General features: G+C 40.7%; 3 protein-coding genes and 1 long non-coding RNA gene across 6 annotated transcripts; all 4 read left to right on the plus strand.

The window, feature by feature from the left end:
• Nucleotides 1-1,386, plus strand: LOC308384900 (cytochrome c iso-1/iso-2-like). Its single transcript, XM_080863536.1, has 2 exons — nucleotides 1-343; nucleotides 998-1,386. Exons 1-2 carry the CDS (start codon nucleotides 175-177, stop codon nucleotides 1,168-1,170), a joined length of 342 nt encoding a protein of 113 aa, XP_080719662.1. The 5' UTR covers nucleotides 1-174; the 3' UTR covers nucleotides 1,171-1,386.
• Nucleotides 1,387-3,125: 1,739 nt separating this feature from the next.
• On the plus strand, nucleotides 3,126-6,768 carry LOC308384753. Its single transcript, XR_013969390.1, has 4 exons — nucleotides 3,126-3,256; nucleotides 4,933-5,042; nucleotides 6,265-6,474; nucleotides 6,592-6,768. It is a non-coding gene; the product is annotated as an uncharacterized lncRNA (long non-coding RNA).
• Nucleotides 6,769-7,463: 695 nt separating this feature from the next.
• On the plus strand, nucleotides 7,464-11,088 carry LOC308384165 (uncharacterized protein). Of its 3 annotated transcripts, XM_080862553.1 has the most exons (7): nucleotides 7,464-7,637; nucleotides 7,789-7,957; nucleotides 8,872-8,916; nucleotides 9,035-9,094; nucleotides 9,183-9,273; nucleotides 9,440-9,597; nucleotides 10,240-11,088. In XM_080862553.1, exons 1-4 carry the CDS (start codon nucleotides 7,508-7,510, stop codon nucleotides 9,039-9,041), a joined length of 351 nt encoding a protein of 116 aa, XP_080718679.1. In that variant the 5' UTR covers nucleotides 7,464-7,507; the 3' UTR covers nucleotides 9,042-9,094; nucleotides 9,183-9,273; nucleotides 9,440-9,597; nucleotides 10,240-11,088. The 3 variants fall into 3 exon arrangements, 2 of the variants coding, with proteins under 2 accessions (XP_080718679.1, XP_080718678.1); XR_013969281.1 differs by having other exon boundaries at nucleotides 8,053-8,916; nucleotides 9,035-9,273; XM_080862552.1 differs by having other exon boundaries at nucleotides 9,035-9,273.
• A 795-nt stretch (nucleotides 11,089-11,883) lies between these two features.
• On the plus strand, nucleotides 11,884-19,489 carry LOC308384347 (uncharacterized protein). Its single transcript, XM_080862848.1, has 18 exons — nucleotides 11,884-12,209; nucleotides 12,789-12,909; nucleotides 13,010-13,119; nucleotides 13,233-13,352; nucleotides 13,593-13,637; nucleotides 13,897-13,923; nucleotides 14,744-14,815; nucleotides 14,917-14,979; nucleotides 15,069-15,095; nucleotides 15,195-15,239; nucleotides 15,405-15,440; nucleotides 15,519-15,599; nucleotides 15,768-15,864; nucleotides 15,964-16,103; nucleotides 16,265-16,384; nucleotides 16,621-16,750; nucleotides 17,265-17,367; nucleotides 18,632-19,489. The coding sequence occupies exons 2-18, from the start codon at nucleotides 12,807-12,809 to the stop codon at nucleotides 18,699-18,701; spliced, it is 1,389 nt and encodes a 462-aa protein (XP_080718974.1). The 5' UTR covers nucleotides 11,884-12,209; nucleotides 12,789-12,806; the 3' UTR covers nucleotides 18,702-19,489.
• Nucleotides 19,490-19,533: the final 44 nt, after the last annotated feature.

The following is a 19,533-nucleotide window of genomic DNA, read 5'->3' on the forward strand; positions in this document are numbered from 1 at the left end:
TCATAACTTGTGCATTAACAGCCTGGAAGTTGGTGAGTGATTTTTTTGACTCTGGGCTACTGTTACATGTAAATATTTGTGTAGTATATTTCCACTCGCTTCATATGTTACTAGTTTGGGTGTGACTCATTCCAGGTTGCACACTTCGCTTGTGTCTCCTCCCAGCCACTGGTAATGGGGGATGTCAAGAAAGGAAAGAAAGTGTTTGTGCAGAAATGCTCCCAGTGCCGCACAGTGGGAAAGGGGGAGAGCCACAAGGTGGGGCCCAACCTGTGGGGACTGTTTGGAAGGCAGACAGGGCAAGCACCTGGCTACTCCTATACACAGGCCAACATTGATACAGGTACCATTGCTGTGCAGAACTCACCTTGGTTAGACTGACAGATTGATTGATCTCCATGCATCTCAGCTTTGTGAAGCTTTGTGTCTGAGTCTTTTCTATGTGAAAAGATGCAAATCAGATTGGTGGAAAATTAAAGCGGAGTGAATAAGCCAGTGCTAGCTTCTTCTGTGAAAAAGTCAATCATAATCAATCTATCCTCTAAGAACTATTTCTTCATCTTCAGCTGCTCCCTTTAGGGGTCACTACAGTGAATCATCTGCCTCCATCTCATTCTATCCCTCAGCATCATTTTTCTTTTATGCCATCCCCCTGCATGTCCTCACTACATCCACAAATCTCCTCCGCAGTCTTCATCGTCTTCATATTCAACATCCTGACAGAACAAACCTTCATAATCTTATAAATTTCAGTAGAGCTTTGAATGTGAATTGTAATCTGCATTTTAATTCTTCTGTACTGGAATTTATGGGAGTTTTCCCTTGGAGTGCTCAGTAGTGTGTATATTTCTGCTATAATATTAAGAAAGGATATGTTTCCCATACCTGATGGCCAGAGCAGCAGGCCTGAACAGGTAGCACAGTAGCCAGCATTCTTCTCCGATTCACCGATTTTAATCTCAAAGAATTAATTTAATTATTGTGTTTTCTTTTTTAGATATTGTATGGGATGAAGACACAGAAAATCCAAAAAAGTACATTCCAGGCACCAAGATGATCTTCAGTGGCATCAGAAAGAAAAAAGAGAGAAAGGATATTATAGACTATTTAAAAGAAGCTTATGAGGCGCATAAACTACTGCTGATCGATGCTTGTGTGGAACATTGTTAGAACTTTGTTTTCTGTTAACACATAAGTGTTTTCTGTTTAGATGTATCAATTTGGGCAGGCTTTGTGTAAGAGGTTTTTAATCATCTTTTCAAACCACTGGGTGTTACAGACTTCGATCGTTACAGTGCTGCTCTTTACTTTCACTGAATTCATTTCTGTTTTTGTTTCTGTTCTGTGTTTTTTATGGATAGTATGGTCAACAAATAGATTGCTGTTGTATTTTTAAAAAGATAAGAGAATAAGGAACAATGTAAAGTGCTTAGATTACTTTAACAGGCCTCATTCTTTATACTGAGTTAGCATGCTATTTTACATTTGCCAAACACCATTGACTTTGACCTTGTAGTGTTTAGTTAATCTTATATTAAATTTTTGCATAAAAACACAGCTGGTGTGATTTTTTAAGGTTGCCATTTATTTTCTTGAAGCACTGCTTTGTTTTTAATATGTTTGGCTTCACCACACAGCACTAGGATTCTAGCAGACAAAATTTTAGATTGAGACACTAATAATATATTCATAGAGCATATAGTTTTGAAGGACAAATTACTTTGCACCAACAGCCAACAGCTATCCTGAATCCTCTGGGTTTAAGATTACAGACAGATAAAAGTGAGCGGAGAGAGCAAATGAGTTAAGTTTGTCCAGCAGGTGTCTATCCTCCAGCAGTCCTCTGCTGGCTCCTCCATCACACACTGCTCATTATCACTGCACATCCTGATTACTATCAGTGATTTTGCCCTTTTCTCCTTTCTCCTCCCAAACTATGTGGATCAGACAACCACCCCCACAGGCAATGGATGATCAGGATCTATTCCTAAGGAAGTTTACATACTTCACTGGGTGCAGCAAAAAATGAGAGATTTTTTATCAGTTAGTTGTGGTGAGTACGGTGTACCTTACTGGGGGAGCAGCATCAGAGCTACACTGTAAAAAAAGTCAGTAAAATATACATCAAAACACCGTCAAATTCCAACGGTAATGGAGCGTAAAACCAAAAACTTCCTTTTACTGTATTAAATAGATTGAATAACCGTTAATTGTGAGACTGGATAAAACTTTGTTTTTTACTGTAATAAAATGTTGAAATTATAAATATTTTCTGTGAAAACAAATAAATATGCATACATTTTACAATTACATATTGTAATGTTGAAAATGTCTGAAAAACTTAGATTTTACGGTATTATTTGAGTAAAACTACATCTTTTGGGGTTGTGCACATTGGAATTCACAGTATAAAGCTGTAGATTTTTAAGCAAACAAAAACATTCATTTTTACAGAAGCAAGATGTTAAAAAATAGGGTCCACCGTAATAAAACAACCAGTACATACCATTAACAAAAAAAAAAAAAAAGAAGAAGCAAATATCAGCAGTGAAAGACAATAAAACTGATAGTATTTTTTTATTTTAAAATTCAGATACTGATATACAGATTAAAAGTTAGGCCTGCAGTATATCATTGTTAACCTTCTGATAAAAAAAATCAACAGCAAAAGAAGATGTTAAAAATAAAGTTCATGGTTGTGAATAAAATTGATTTCAATAATCTTTTTTAATTATTATTTTAAAACAACTATATGTTGTTGTGTTTCACGCCATATTATCAGACCACCTTAAGTGGGTCCACCTTAAATTTTGAGTTTGTGTGATCGCTGTTGATTGGTAGCTAAACTGCTGGTAAACTGTGTACAGACGTTTTACGTTCGAATTGCAGAGAAAAAAAAATCTGGTAGCAACATTGTGCAGTATGAGCGAACCATTTCACCAAAAAAAAGGGGAAGCAAGGCAAGACGTGGCTGCAGCGGTCTGCAGACGTGACTTCTGATCAAATTCGAACCTCCTCCTAAAGAAACAAAGAGCGACGTTACATTGCGGGATAACGTCACCTGAAAATGACCAATAGCGCGGCGCGCTGCTGAGCTGTGTGCCAACCGCTCTTTTTTTCATGCAGGAGACTCAAGTTGGCTTCGCTAACGGACACAGTTTTGAACTCGTATATTAGCGCCATTTATTGCTGCTTGGACCACAGCATCTTCGGAATTTGTAGACATCCTGGCAGCTTACAATTAGTTCGAGGTGAGGTGAGTACATGCAACTTCAAGTTATCTCTGTTATAAAAATCCACCAGCCCAGCGTTTATAGATAATTTTAGCAGTTCGTTTTTTTATGAGTGAGGTTGTGAATTTAGTTAGCATTTGTGAGTTGAGTTAGCATTACTGTCGCGAGGGAAGCATTGCTCTGGATTAGTTTCTGTATTTGGCGTGCTTAATTCGCTAGGGAGGAATTACCAAAGTACTTGGAGTTATGTTAATGTGTAATTTCTGTGGTAAGGTAGTTCAGTCATCAAGGGGCTACGTGCTTCATTGTAAACTGCATCGGAATGAGCCACGTAGTTTCTTTCGGTGTATTGAAGCAGGCTGCAAGCAGACATACACCAGGTATGGCGCGTTTAAGGCTCATTTTTACCGAAGACACTCTGCCCCCACCCATGTCACTGGTGTGGCGGTGGTTTCTTCGTTTACATGTGCAATGGCGATGTGTGAACGTCAGTGTCAGAACTCTAAAGAGTTAATAGCTCATCTGAAGAGCTATATTGTGGAAGGACACGTGGTCACTTGTCCAGTAAGAGGATGCACAAATACCTTTAGAGTTAAATCATCTTTTACTGCTCACATGTCACGTAAACACAGAGTTTTCAGACAGCAGCATTGGTGATTTATATAGAGAGTCTGCATGTCAATCATCATCTGTTCCAACCACATCAGATGACTTTGTACCCTTGATTTCCGAGCCTGCTGCACAGTCTATTACAGATGAAGATAATATGGAAATGCCCCCTGAATTCTGTGATCTTTTTCTGAGAAACGTTTCACTATTCTACTTAAAATTGCAGGGTCAGTTTCTACTGCCTGCTTCAACCATACAGAACATTGTGGAGGAAATGCAGAACATACATGAGTTGGGACAGACATACAGTTTGGGTAAACTTGCATCACTGTTAAAAGATGACACATCATTATCAGAGGAGGACATCAACAAAGTCTGCGAGTCTGTCAAAAGCTATGATCTTTTTTCTGCATGTCATACCGGGCCATTGAGGACAGTGCACTCCAGAGCTCAGATCTTTAAAAAAGCCTTCAACTATGTGGAACCAAAGAAAATATTTTTAGGGAGAGATGAAAACAGAAAAGATAGGTTTGCCTATTATGTGCCTTTAAGAGAGACTTTGAGATGTCTGCTAGAGTCTGATCTGTGGCAGAAATCAGAAGAGCCCTCTACTGAGCCTCCTGTTGATGTTCTGTGTGACTTAAGTGATAGTAAGCTGTTTAAATCAAATGATTTTTTTGGTCAAAACCCATCATGTCTCAAGCTAGTACTCTACCAGGATGCCTTTGAAGTCGCTAACCCTTTAGGCTCTGCAAGGACAAAACACAAGGTATTAGCTGTATATGCATCAGTGGCAAACTTGCCACTTCATGTACGCTCAGACACAGATCACATGTCTCTTGTCTTACTGTGCAGGGAGAAAGATTTTAAAGAGTTTGGTCATGCTAATGTGTTCTCTGAATTACTGGCAGACTTGAAAGAATTGGAGGACAGTGGGATTGTTGCATCAGATGAAACTAGAGTCAAAGGAACTTTGTTTTGCATTGCTGGTGATAATCTGGGTTCTCACTGTATTGGTGGCTTCACTGAAAACTTTAGTTCTTCAAAGTACTTCTACAGGTACTGCCTGATAACGAAATCTGAATTTCAGGGTGCTGACCCAAATCTGTGTGGACCAGAACGTACCAAAGAGAACTACAACTCTGCTGTTGATCGCCTCCAGATTGACAATACACCAGACGTCGAAGGAGTGAAGTTCAGGTCAGTGTTCAATTCACTGAAATACTTCAACGTTTGTATGCCAGGCTTGCCACCATGTCTAGGTCATGATATCTTTGAGGGAGTTTTGGCTTATGATGTGGCACTGTATCTGAAATACTTCATAAAGAAAAAAGCATGGTTCACTTACTCCACTCTGAACCGACGCATCAAACAGTTTAGTTACCATGCCTCTGATGCTTCTACAAAGCCATCTGAGGTCAGTCCTCAAGCAGCTAAACTCTCAGGACAGGCTATACAGAACTGGAACTTCCTCCGATTGCTGCCTCTCATAGTTGGTGACACAGTGACAGACCCCACAGATGATGTGTGGAACTTAACTCTGCAGCTGAACGATATTGTAGACATGGTGTGTGCTCAGAAAATTTCAGTGGCTCAGGTAGCATATCTTGATATTCTTATTCAAGAATATTTAGAGTCAAGAAAAGCTCTGTTCCCAGAATGCAACCTGAGACCAAAACACCATTTTCTACGCCATTACCCAGCACTGATTCTGAAATTTGGCCCACTGATAAGATTATGGACAATGCGCTTTGAAAGTAAGCACAGTTATTTCAAGAGGTGTGCCAGAAATCTGAAAAATTTCAAAAACCTCTGCCATACACTCTCTGAAAGACATCAGATGTTTCAAGCCTATCTTGCAGCAGGGTCATTGTGTCAGTCTGTCTTGAAGGTCAAAGACGGTTCTCCATTTTACTCAGTGCTGTACAGTAAAGCCATTCAAGAAGCAGTTCAAATGTTTGACTTTACTGAAACCAATACAAAGGTCACAGTAGAAATGATGTACAAGGGAACACAGTACAAGAAAGGACACTTCCTTGTCACAGGGGGCTCTGACTCTGTTGAGTTTGGTGAAGTAGTTCTCATTTTGATTAAGAATGACAGTGTTTATTTTCTGGTGTCGGTGCATGTGACAGAATACCATTCTCAGTATCATCTGCACTCAGTGAGAAAGGAAAAAGAAAAGATGCAGTGTGTGAACATCATTGACTTAATTGATTTCTATCCATTAACATCTTACATGAAGTATGGGTACCAAATGGTTCCATTGAAACACAGTGTGCTGTCACAATAATGGTGCTGTTAGTTTGGTATTTACGTAACACTGTATAAAAGTGTAGTATCAAGCAAGATCAGCTTCATGTTTTAAGACCAAAGGTACCAACTTGGTGTAAATTGACCTTTATTCACATTCTTTTATCAGACATCTCGGAAATGGGGGACAGCATAAGGAGTTCCATTACTAAGGTGCTGCCGGACCTGTCTGCCTCAATCCTTGAAATTGTAGTGGAGGCACTACAATCATTAGGAGTGGAGACATCTGAGGACTTGCAGTTCATCAGTGAGACTGATCTGAACTCTGTCCTGAGACCAGTTCAGGCAAGAAAACTGCTGGCTGCCTGGAAACAAACCAGTAAGTATTATGATTTCATTGCACAATAGCCATGAAGGGCTTTCTGTTTTTTCTATTATGCTTTGGCCAAGGTCCAAAAAGTACAATTAATCTATTGTTTGTGATATTGTTTTACAGCACCAAATATGGAAATTTCAAGCCAGGCCAGCATATCGTCTCCATCTTCTTGCTCCTCATTTTCTGCCTCCCCCTCACCCAGTCCAATATATTCTCTAGACTGGGTAGATAACTTTAGAATTCCAAGTGAAGATTTTCCAGAAGACTTGATCCAGTGTCTTCAGAGAGAGAAAAGACCAAAGCCTCAATTGCGGAGGGAGATGATCCGCATCATTGTGAAGGAGATGATGAAAGCCTGTGCCTCTCCAAGTAGAAGAGCCTCGACTGAAATTGCAAAAAAACTGGTTGCGTTGTATCCCAAGTCACTGCAGGATGTCATAGAGGGGGATGTGGTAGGACAGGGGTACCACTCTTTGGTAAAACAGATTCAGGCACGAATTGAAAATGTGAAGAGGTCTACTTCACCAGTGTTACAGAAGCGCAAACAGGGAGGATCAGATGACACCGATGAAGTGACACCTGAAAGCGAGCATCTGTTCAAGACACATATGGCTGCATAAAGTGGGACATGAAGTTTTTGCCAGTCAGTGAGACACTGGAAACCCAGCAGGAGAAGAAGGAACGTATGAAGATTCTCAGTGAACAGACAAGCTTCAGTCATGAAGAAGTAAAAACTCTAATGAAATGCACCTACTACTCTCAGCGCAAAGCAATAAACACCGGAGCAGACATGCAAACCCTCAAAGAAGAGTGGCCTTTTTTGTTTCAGGCGATTGGAATGACAGTCCATTTTGAAGAACTTACTGGGGTACCGCTGAAAGAGACTTTCCTCACCAGTCTGGAAAAGAAGGGAAAACAGGTTCTGGACTTTCTGAAAACCACTTGTGCAGACAAGAGCAAGCGTGTCTTGGAGGCTGTCATAAAGCTTCGAATGCAGAGGGGACAGCTGAAGGGCTGCTCAGAAGACGTGAAAGATATGATGCTCCTCCTCCTCTCCTATTTTGATGAAAAAGAGGAGACCCTCTTCCACTATGTTGATGAAACATGTCTGGCAAAAGAAGTCCAAGTGGAAAGCCTGCCTGTGACACCATGTGTCATTGTTTGTGGTGAGTTGAAAATTAGTACAGTGTGCACAGAACCTAAGCTAATGCAAGGATACGCTATATTAAATGTCTGCACTTTCACTATTTTAAGACACATTTGAATGGTAAAGGGGGTTTTACAGTTAATTCTTTTACACTTGTATTTCATTCCAAGGATCCTCCTGCTTTGCATCGAGACTGTTCATGCTCAGCATTGACCACAAAGTTGTAAATGACCAAATAACTGACTTCATCTCTGCAATCTGTCTGATGATTGGTAGCTACTACTGCCTGAACATCCACTATCCCCTGGAACTTGGCTCCACACTTGAATTTCTTCAGAGGTAATTCTTTTACTTTTCCCTTGCCTTTCCCTTTTTCTTTTTTTTTATTTTCTTCATTGTATAGTGTTTTATTATGGATTATTGTGTTTATCAAGGTGTTTCTTCAACATTAACCCAGAGAAGGGAACAAAAGTTGAAAAAACTAAGAAGAAGACACTGCATGTGAACCCAAGAGTACTCACCCTCATCGCCGATCTCTCTGATCACGAGTGGCGAGAGACCGTTTAGAGACATTTTGAACAGATCGGTACAGTCAGCTTAACTGTACCTTGACTGGGAACTACTGTGTTGTTTATGTTTTCAGTTATCCCAGCTGATATTGAGTATTGTGCTCTTACCTGATTTCTGTTATCACAGGCATGCTTTTCAGAGGTTTTGACCATATATCTTTAAACAATCCCTCTAACTAGGGATTGTTACTGAGAACTCTACTTTTGAGGTTTCAGAGATGTTCTATATTCTATACAACAGAGTTTAAACTATTTGAATTTTGTATTGCCCTAATTAGCAAACAAGTTAAGTGTTGCACTGAACTGTTAACATTGAAATTTAAACAGCACTGTCTGTTACACACATTACTTGACTTTAACTGTTATTATAGCATTTTGTAGCTGTACGTTTCTGCAAAAGTGATGTCACAAGCTTATGTGCTTGTTCAAATTCATGTTTTCCTGACAATGGTTAATATACATTTGTTAGTTGACTTTAAGTGTAGAGCTTAAGCAGTTTTGGCTTTTTTCTTTTCATAATGCCAGGACAAGCTTTAGATGCTTGTTTTGCCTTTATTTGTTTAAAGCAATATATTTGACTAGCAGCAAGTGTGTGGAGGTCAAAATATGTTCAAGACAATAAAAATGTCAGTGGAGGACATCTGAAATTTTGTTGCAGTGGTTTTCTGATGCATGTGTTTTAAGGTTTAAGGGTGGTGGCACAGCTAAGACCCAAGAGTCTCTTTCAAGGTTAGTAAAGTAAACAGATTCAACAAGATATTTTACACATTTCTTTGTTGTCTGTCTCTAAATCTAATTTTGTCTTTATTATGATTAAAAAGGTTTGTTTTGTTCCTGCCCTTTTCAGACAATGAATTTGAGCAGAAACCATAAGGATACTCAAAGGACCTGTGACTCTCAGGAAATGGTGAGATTTCAGGTCATAATCTTTTTTCTCCATTAAATTCATTTTCCTTTTTCCCTTTACAATGTTGCTGTTTTGTTTTTGTAAACAGCATCAAATGAGAGGGACAGATGGAACAGTTTCAAGACAATGGCAGGAAAAACATGCTGAAGATTGAAACAAACCTTGGCTGGAAATATTTGGTATGTGTTTTACCGTAAATCAAATTGTTGAAAAACATTCAGCTACACTGCAACACAGGGAAACTTGATTTGCACTTATTTTGTTACTTTAATTTCTTGTCTCATTATTTTTGTCAGTTATTATTGTTTATGGTGTATGCCCTTCTTGTTTTCTTTCTGAATGCAGAAGGTATCTAGCCAGTCCACAATGAAAGCTTCGTTGCACCCCATGAGTCTTCTGGCAGAAATGATGGCGCCTGTATTCTTTGGTTTCCCTAAACATCACACCCTGCCTGTTTATACGAGGCTCTTCAATTAAGTCTGCACCCAAAGATTCAATGAGAGGTAAGCAGTGGTATTATTCAAGTTTTGCTAAAGAAAGATGGACAGGAGACACTAATTTTAATCAGCCGAGCTCAGGTTCATGTCCAGGTGAGCAGTTTCATATGCTATAAAATGTAGATTGAATGATAGGTCTCATCACCATGCATTCAGCCATTAACTTCAAGTTCTATGATAAATCAATACGAAACTTAAATACATTTTCCAACAAATTATGATTGTGATTAGGGCTGCGTTGTCTGTGTATCACTTTTACAAAAGTAGATTTAAAGGATAACTATTGCCAAAATGCAAACTGGGCTGTTTTTTTTTTTTTTTTTTTTTTTTCCCTGTATCGATTTTGATGCGCTCAAATTTATGCCCCGGCCCCCTAGTATTCCCATTCACTGGCTATTGACCACAAAACAAAATCACGGTCAATCTCAAAAACGTAATTATGCTTTTAGATATGTTTGTCTCGTTTACAGTTAAAAAAAAAAAAAAACCAGCCCATGTTGCATTTTGACAATAGCTATCCTTTAAGAACTGTATATTTTACACTTAAGAAATCATTTATCATTAGATCTGTTTTTGGCAGCACGTTTTGTTCATTTCTGTGCATTTTGCTCAAGCACTGATCAAACTTTGTCCATTTTTTTGCTGCAGAGGGGATCCTGCCAGTCCAAAGTGAACTCCTGATGGACATTGAAGTACTCCTGCAGAGCTTGTATTTTCGACACCATGCGCATTAGAAAGTCCACTGAGTCCTTTCCTTCACCAAGGCAGGACCCAGTGACTCATTACTGTTGATAGGTCAGGGGCAGGTAATATTTTGTTTCATGTTTATTCATTCCTCCATGGATTACCAGCCATATATATGGACACATGCTGTATTCTCAAGATCTATGCTGTTTTGTAGGAATAGAGAAAATGATATGTTTAGTCTGTTTTCAAATGGTATGTCAAATTTTCTCATTGTTTATCAGTAATATTCTCTACCTTGGTTGTATATGAGCATCTTTAGATTTTTCTATATTTAGCAGTTGCAAATGTAAAATGTACGGTAAACCATTTATGTTCCTCATATTGTACTGTATTTTTAGCGGTAAAATACCGGCAGCTGTGGTTGCCAGGAATTTACCGTAAAATGTATCTGGTCAAAATAAAATGCTGTAATTTGTTATACGATTTCACTGTGTTTTTTACTGTCAAAGGTTTTAATAAGATTTAACATATTTCTGTTATTTTTACAGTTATTTACAATAGTAGGGTCTATCCTATTACTGTTAAATTAACAACAAATTACTGTAAATATTATTATATAACTTTTTTTTTTTTTACTGCAAATATCCGTAAAAAGCTATGGAAAGTTGCATTTTTTACATTAAATTGCTGTATAATTGACAAATATATTTGTTTTTTTCTATCATGATTTTGGTAAAATAATACGTTGTCTACCTTAGAAATTAGGGTTACAAAACCAGTATACCGTATTGTCTTTTACAGATTCCACATTTTTTACACGGTATATTCCTGGCAACCACAGCTGCCGGTATTTTACCGTAAATTTGACTTTTTTTTTTTTTTTTTTTTTACAGTGTAGTGACACCAAATGACTGAATATACTAATCACAAAGGCTGGCTCTGTGATTGACTGCAAATTGGACACTTTTGAAGATGTGGTGGTGAGGAGATCATTGAACTATCTGCTATCCATTATGGAAAATCTTGGCCACCCGCTCCACCACTTACTAGACAGGCACCTGCTCTAACAGATTGCAAGTCTGGTAAAGTGTCTTGCACCAGGCCCTATTTGTCTAGCTGTCTATTTTCCTTTGTAATCTTTGAGCTTGCTTTCACATCTGGCAGGGTGGATGAAGTGCAGCCAGACACGAGTTGCTTACTCGTGTCTGGCATCCAAATAAAAAAAACATCCAAATAAAAGTTTTTATTAACACATAACATATTTCCTGCAGTATCCGAAGCAGCATTGCGTCTTATTTTTCATCTTTATATACAAAATAGTGCAATTTAATCGGACAACCAAAGTGTTAATTGGTAAAAAAGATAAAGATAAAATCCACGTTACAAACAATTATCACCAATAGGCTCGATCAATCAGCTGTTAGTGAAACTTTATTTTATTTTATTTTATTTTATTAAACGGACAAAGGTATCCAGCAGAGGGCGCCATTACTCCAATAAAGAGCTCACCACTGAGGACGCAGAACGTGCCAGGCCAGTGCAGGCACGCGCAAACTTAAATTGCGTTATGCGGCCAGCTGTCCTGAACCCGATCCAGATGACACAACAGTAAATGGTCCCGCGATCCACGCCCGCTGGGAGCTGAACAGCACACCGCCGTGTCTGCTCCACTCAGTGGCTTCTCTCTCTGATGGGCTCTGAGGAGCGCCAAGAGAAAAAACAAACGGTCCTCTGAGCTGCAATTGTGTTGTTATTGACCGGCGGTGAAGAAGCGGGTCGATAAGTGGATCGGATTTATTAGCTCTCCAGATTGGCTACACAAATGTCAGAGGAGCCACAGTACTCGGGACTGCACAGCGCGCATCTCATTTAGACGAAAGGAGCGCCGGACGGCGTGTCTACAACAAGTGCGGCGCAATTTCGAGCTGAAGGTAAAGAGATCGCGCAAATGAAATCCACGGGATGACATTTATTAGTGGTTTAGGGCTGTGGTGTCGTTTCGACAGCATGTACTGTTTAATCAATAGGCTGCGAGAAGAAGAAGTGAGCGCCAGTGACGATGTGATATGGAGTGACACGTGAGCCTTTATCAACATCTTTATGCAAAGCCACCCTCTTTCTCTCTCTCCCTCCTGTTATTGACCTGCATTGACCGCATGCAGTGTGAGCGTGTTAAAATGGTTTGTGTGAATGAATCTTACTATTGTTGACAAGCAGTGGCCTCCCCTCTGTCTAATTCTGGCACAGAGGGTGGGTAGGTGATGGTGGTAGTGGTGGTGCATGGCTGGAATTACAGCGGTGTTTAAATCTGCTGCAGTGTGGAGCTGCAACAAGTTTATGATGCTATAAGGAGAGAGAGAGAGAGAGGCTTTAGTGGACTGAAGTGATGAAATAGTGACACCCTCAAGAGGGAATAAGGAAAAGTGACAGGTGCCAACTACTGCAGTAAGCTCAGGGAACAGAAATAGAGTGTACTGTGTGTATAATCGGCTGCCCTGTGTGCGTTTTAGGAAAAGTAATCCAGCAGCATGGACCTGGAGAATATTGCAGTTACCTTTCTCATCCTTCTGTCTCCTGCGTGGGCCTCATCTCATCACTCCTATATGGACGCCATCCTCTCAGCCCGCTCAGGTAAGTCCAGCTTTGCGTGTGTGTGTGTGTGTGTGTGTGTGTGTGTGTGTGTGCATGTTCCACTCCATTTGATGCGCACTGCTCTCTTTTTTCCTCTCAGGCTTCAGGTTCCTGGCTGAGCCGATGAGGTTTGACCCCTGTTGTCTCATGTCACCTCCTCCACCACCACTCTTCCCTCCTCCGCCTCAGCTTTGGAAGAGGGTCAGCCCTGTACGTCTTCACAAACACACCTGTTTCTATACAGCCTCCCCTACCTGCCCGATGTAGGCCACTGACTTAAAAAGAACTTTCTCTCTGATTGTGTGTTTACTGATCGAATGAAGGACAGCAACAGCCTGTTGGAGCCGAGTGTTTTCGGAGGGGAGGTGCAGATAAAACCAAAGCCTGTGATACCAGGATGTCCGCCTGGACCTCCGGGACCTCCAGGTCCGACTGGCCCAGAGGTAAGGCTTTACTTCTAAATAAATAAATAAATAAATAAGCTGCTGCACAAAATCATTCTCTAAAAGCAATTCAGCCCGATTTAGCCACAGAGCATCCACCTGACAGCAAAACCATTCTTAGACAGCAGATGGACATATTGTTAAACAAGCGCAAACCTTTTTAGTATTGATTTTTCTACAAATGTACCATGCTCATTATGGGATATGTGAGATTTATATAAATCTGGTGACATTTTTCAGGGTCATAGTGGATTGCCCGGCATAAGAGGACCAAAGGGAGAGAAGGTGTGTGTGTGTGTGTGTGTGTGTGTGTGTGTGTGTGTGTGTGTGTGTGTGTGTGTGTGTGTGTGTGTGTGTGTGTGTGTGTGTGTGTGTGTGTGTGTGTGTGTGTGTGTTTTGAGGGTTTTGTTTGAGGGGTGGGGGTGAGTGAATTATGTCTCTAATGCAGTTTTCTGTAAAAGCATTTGTGTTTGTGTGTGTCCTTGTGCTCTTCTCTGCTCTAACGAGCACCCCATCTCCTGCCCCTCCATTTGTCCTCCTCCAGGGAGAAATTGGACGTCCAGGGTTAAAGGTGAGCTGCTCATCCTCTCCTGCACATCTTGTGCTCCTCAACTCTCTCCGGTCCATCTCGTCATCTTGTCCTTGGTGTAATGGGATCAGGATTTTCCCCACTGTCTGCCTCTATTCTCCCCCCTGGATGCATCCTGGAGCTCTGTGATGTGATTTGTCTATTGATGTGCTCAGAATATCCTCTGCAGCTGCTAAATGGGTTCCGCTGCATTAGTCCCAGAAGATGCTCGTCCTGCAGCAAACTTTGATCCCGTTGTCCCCTCACCTTGCTGTTCCTTTTTTCTCCTCTGCTCCGGCTTCCTCTCTCCGTATTTCTTTTTCCTTGGCCTTGCTCCAGTAGCTCTCGTACCAAACTCTAGTCCTGCTGATCCAGCCTCTCCAGCACTCTACTTCTCTACTTTAATCACTCTAAGTGCCTTTGCTCTTCGTGATAAATCACTCCACACACATACACACACACACACACACAGCAGGTCCGTAGAGTCTCTACAGGCTGCGGTTTTAATGAAAGGCAGTTAAATGAAAGCACATTGCTTAGCATGGCAGCAGCTCTGCAATGCTTGTCCGGGTGTCACGGAGATGTTCGGCTGTTGTCTATCATGTTTGGCTCTTTTGCCCAGAACCCAGATTGATTAGGCTTTCATTCCCGTCCAGTAATTTGCAGTGCTTCTAGAGCGGAGTCTGAGTTGGAGGTCGGACTCTAAATGAGTTTGCAGCAAAATTCTTCGTGCAGTTTTAGAGTAGACGAGCAGCTTTTTGTGTTCACATCACTTTTACTGAAGCGGGCAGAGAAACTGTTACTGGTATTGATGTTTTTGTAGGGTCGTACTGGAGCTCCAGGCCTGCCAGGCAAACAAGGAATTCCAGGATGGCCTGGCCCACAGGGGCCCAAGGTAAGTGTCATGACTCTTCCTCCAGGCACAGACACATTTTTGGGTGCATTTTGTTTTTTACTCCTGACACCTGAAATACATCTAGTTGTATTTTTTCTCAGGGTGAGAAAGGGGACCCCGGACTCATGGGATTACCAGGACTGAGGGGACCACCTGGAATAAAGGTTAGTGGCATGTTTACAGGACTACCTGTTTGATTCTTATTAAGCTTTCTCTCTCTGATGTACTCTTGTCTCTTACTCTGTCTTTTCAGGGTTTACGTGGTTACAAAGGGGAGAAGGCAAGTTCTGTGTCACATCCTCTAACTAACTGCTCTTACTAAAAAAGTGTCATATCCACATTTTCTCTTTCTCCCCTCGCCCCAATTCTTTTTTATAAGGGAGCTCGAGGCGATCCTGGACCAGTAGGCCTAAAAGGCGATAAGGTTTGATACACTCCCTTTTTTTTAAATTTAAAATTCAAATGATTTCAGACCTTTTTCTTGGTATGGCTGTTTCAGAGTCCAAATAAATTACTGTTAAGTATTTCATATACATGTTATGATAAAGTCAGTGTTCTCACAACAAGCTCCCATTCTGTCTCTGAACAGGGTTCAATTGGTTTGCCTGGGATGCTTGGACAGAAGGTAAGAGTAATTAAAGACTTAAGAAGATGAAAGATTTGCTTTTTATCCAGTTATTCCTCAATTTTGCTTCTCTCAAAGGGCGAAAAAGGACCAAAGGGAGAGCCAGGAACATCAGGGAAGAGAGGACCGACTGGGCGTCCGGGGAAGAGAGGCAAACAGGTGAAAAAAAGAAACGTTCTTAAAACAGTTTTGGAAAATATAGCCAGTGAAGTGGGGTCTTTTACCTCACACACACACTCACTGATGCTGTTCCCATTGATTAGCACTTTTTTTTTTTTTGCATATTTGCTTTGTAATCTACTTTCTGGTATTTTATAATTTGCACAGGGTATGAAGGGCCAGACTGGGGCCACTGGATTGATGGGCCCTCCCGGACCTCCAGGTCCTACTGGCCACCCTGGGCCACCTGGTCCTCCTGCATCAGGTATAGTAGCTCACAGACATGACCCAATCAGAAGCAGTATCCCACTGGCTGCTTGTGTGTTATCCAAGTTTATTTTTGTAAACTATGTGTTTCTTATAGGTCTCTATCTAGTAGGGGAAAAGGGGGATAAGGGTCTTCCTGGTCCACCGGGTCACTGTAATTGTGAAGGTGCTCTCGGACCAAATAATGCTCCTTTTGGAAGTTACACACAGCGGCGGAGTGGAAATAAAGTCACAGCGGTAAAACCACATCCTGTCACAATACTGTTATTGAGTATTTAAATTGGCATGCTTTCACTGATCAGTGTGTGTGTGTGTGTGTGTGTGTGTGTGTGTGTGTGTGTGTGTGTGTGTGTGTGTGTGTGTGTGTGTGTGTGTGTGTGTTTCATATTCACCACAAGATATTTGTGGTAAACAGTGAGGAGGAGATGGACCATCTACAACAAGAGAATGCAATAGCATTCAGGAAGGATCAGAGGATGCTTTATTTTAAAGACAAAGATGGATGGAAGCCCATACAGGTAATTTCAAAGCATTTGCAGCACTGAGCAGCAGCAAGTCAACTGTATGACTATATGTACTGATGAAGGCAACGGTATGAGGCTGAAAGCGCTAGAAGAAAGTGGGGTTTTTTTGTAGATGGTACACAAAAGCTTTCCAGAAAATAAACTGCAACTTTAGCCTCAATGCTTTGATATCTTACATGCAAACCACTAGACTCAGAGGAAGTTGGAGCTTGTTCTTTCAATTTTTCTAGCCCTTCCAGCCATACCAGTCTACTGAGAAAGTCCCAGACAGAGTTGGCGTGTGTGGAGATGGAAAGGTGCAAGCCCAGCACGGAGAGGAGTGTGATGATGGAAACCAGATTGTCACAGATTCTTGCCTCAGTGAGTTCCGTGTTTGCTTTGTTAACTTGCACACCTGCAGAAATAGCCTGTAGAGGTTGAAATCTCATATAATGCAAGATGTCCCATTTTGCTTATGTTTCTTTATCTCTTACAAATATCCAGCTTATGTGAATTTAGCTGAAACTGCTTTTCATTTGTCTAAATTAAAAAAAAAAAAAGAGTCTCCAACTGTAAAGTAGATTGGTTTTGCTGCTGATGAGGTACCCTGCAGAGCATAACTCCAGTACACCACAGAGTCTGATCCCACATGGCATAGGATGAAAGCTAGTAAGCACTGTGAGACCTTTCCTTGATCTTTCATTAATCTCAACCCCCCTCTTTTTTCTGCTGCCATCCTCTCCCTACTCTCTGCTTCTGTTCAATTAAATTAGCAAGAAAATGCTGTATTGGCATCACTGAAGCAGACTGCAGTGCCAAAGAAATTAGTAATGTCTTCTCTCTCCCTACCCTCCTCTGCCTCCTGCTGCCTCTCACCTCCTTTCCCTTGTGACAGACTGTAAGTGGGCCTACTGTGGAGATGGCTACAGGCACGAAGGAATAGAGGAGTGCGATGGAAAAGACTTTGGTTACCAGACCTGCAAGTCTTATCTCCCTGGGTATGTTCACAGACAGCTCTCAGAACACAAATGTAGAGTCCATTCATTTAGACTTGCTCCAGAGACCAGATAACTCAAGATGAATCCATTAAAGTGTCAAAAACTGCATTTCTAATATGGGACTCTGTGAGGACGGACTATTTGGAGCCATTTTCACATGGCCATTTGAGAAACTGACGTTTTTGGCACACATTCACGTTGATTTCAGTTTTCAATCTCAGATTTTGTACTGTGTTAGCAACTAGTGAGCTAGTTACTGCATCATCTTTTGTCTTCTTGCAGTGTAGTAATCAGTGTTAGGGTGACGTAGTGAAATTTAAACATGTTTTGTGAGCAGCACAGTTTGAAACAGTCCGCTGGCCGGGCCTTTCTACATGGAGTTTGCATGTTCTCTGCAGCTACTCTGGGTCGTCCCACAGTCCAGAGACATGCACGGATTAGGTTAACTGGCAATTCTAAATTGGCCCTGGGTGTGAATGTGATTGTGAACAGTTGCCTGCCTCTCTCTGTTAGCCCTGCAATAGACTGTCCAAGTTGTACACAGCTGGTATATGCTCAAACCCGTGACGTAACACAGTATATCTCATTTCTATATCATAGCAAAAGCACAGTTTGGGGTTTTCAGTGCCGTACTTTATTTAGGCCAGGATTTCTGTGAGTCCTGACTTTAAAAAATATAAAACATAAAATGTTATTAGTGAGCCATAAAGATGCTCACATGCAGATTTTTTGTTTTTTAACATGTTTTTAACTCCTTTTTATGGACTATGATGGCATCATAATTTCTTATATAGTTAAGAACCTTCAGCGGCCTAAAATACACATGTGTGACAAGTTCAGTTGCTCAGCTCCTGGGTCGTCTACAGCGAAGAAAGTTCAACATACCCAGATTGTCTGATGTGGATTCACTAAATGCAGCGCTGCTTTAAAAAGGACAAAAGCCAAAAGATTAATTTTGAACCACCTAAACAAAACACAGGGTTAACCCTGAAGTTAAGGATAAGCCAAAATCCTGCTTTGTAAAACAAGCCTCTGTTGGTATAGGAGGAGTTTGCAGACAAAGATACAAACAAATACAGAGAGAGAGTTTTTGTAAGTATAGTAAGTGTTACTGTATGAATATAAGAGCTCATCTAATGGTGGGTCTGCTTTGAGAAATAAGTCAGTATGCTTATCTTCCAAAAATAGTCCACTCACGATAACTGTAAGACAATGCAGCGCATCAATTGCACGTATTACAAACCAGTTTTTGTGTCTCCTGCAGGTCCTTTGGGCATCTCAAATGCACCGACTCATGCCTCATTGATTCTACTGGCTGCAAGTACTTCACCTGAATTCAGAGGTTTGAAAACAGCCTCAGTGGATCTTTGCAAATCCTCTTGATGATCATTGTGATCAAAGGGATTGTACTTCAGATTTCAACTGAAGTCTCACCACTTTAAAAAAAAAAAAATTTATTAATTAATAAATAAACGACAGACTGAGAAAGAGTAGTTAAGGGAAGCTCTTGTGCCTGTTCTGAGCCACGAAAGGTCACGGGAGGTGTAATCTCTAATTGACCTCAGAAAACAGCTCTTTGCTAGTGTCACTTCATCGGCTGCAGCACTGTTACGGACACTAGAACTGTTGGGAAACATTTTAATGATTTCATGTTTGTATCATACGAAATAGTTGTGTATGACTTGCTGACTGTTAATGCAGAAATAATCTGTGTTATAAAGCACTTTTTAATATGAAAAAGATATAGAGATATATGTACTGTAGTATACAAATCAGGGGTGTGTAAGTGTGTTTATTCCTGTGCAATATATTACAAAAAAAATGCAGTATATTGATGAAGTGCAATGCTGTCATATTGCATGTAAATGTGTTTTTTTAGTGCACGACAGACCGCTTTAACCAATGCTGTAAATATCCAAGCCAAAGTGAGGCCTTTTAGAAATGAATGTCCAAATAACTCAGATGGAAGAGATGGGAAAAAATGAATGTCATCCAAAAAAGGATCATATTTGATTATTGCAGCAGCATGTGGGGGATACATCAAATCATTCATTAAACTGTAATTAGCTGATAATCTGCCTGCATGACTGTACGTTTCATGAAGCACTGTACACTAATAAAGATTCATTCAGATGTTGCCAAAGGAAAGTTGTGAGGGGGATTGTC

Source organism: Rhamphochromis sp. 'chilingali', assembly GCF_963969265.1.
Source record: "Rhamphochromis sp. 'chilingali' genome assembly, chromosome: 17".
Classification (NCBI taxonomy): Eukaryota; Metazoa; Chordata; class Actinopteri; order Cichliformes; family Cichlidae; genus Rhamphochromis; species Rhamphochromis sp. 'chilingali'.

Coding starts and splice junctions, on each gene's coding strand:
- LOC308384900 (XM_080863536.1), top strand. CDS start 175: ATGGGGGATGTCAAGAAAGGAAAGAAAGTGTTTGTGCAGAAATGCTCC. Junction 344..997: donor ACAGGCCAACATTGATACAG/GTACCATTGCTG, acceptor TTTCTTTTTTAG/ATATTGTATGGGATGAAGAC.
- LOC308384165 (XM_080862552.1), top strand. CDS start 7,508: ATGATGCTCCTCCTCCTCTCCTATTTTGATGAAAAAGAGGAGACCCTC. Junction 7,638..7,788: donor ACCATGTGTCATTGTTTGTG/GTGAGTTGAAAA, acceptor TTTCATTCCAAG/GATCCTCCTGCTTTGCATCG. Junction 7,958..8,871: donor ACACTTGAATTTCTTCAGAG/GTAATTCTTTTA, acceptor ATGTGTTTTAAG/GTTTAAGGGTGGTGGCACAG.
- LOC308384347 (XM_080862848.1), top strand. CDS start 12,807: ATGGACCTGGAGAATATTGCAGTTACCTTTCTCATCCTTCTGTCTCCT. Junction 13,353..13,592: donor CAGGTCCGACTGGCCCAGAG/GTAAGGCTTTAC, acceptor GACATTTTTCAG/GGTCATAGTGGATTGCCCGG. Junction 16,104..16,264: donor GTGGAAATAAAGTCACAGCG/GTAAAACCACAT, acceptor ATTCACCACAAG/ATATTTGTGGTAAACAGTGA.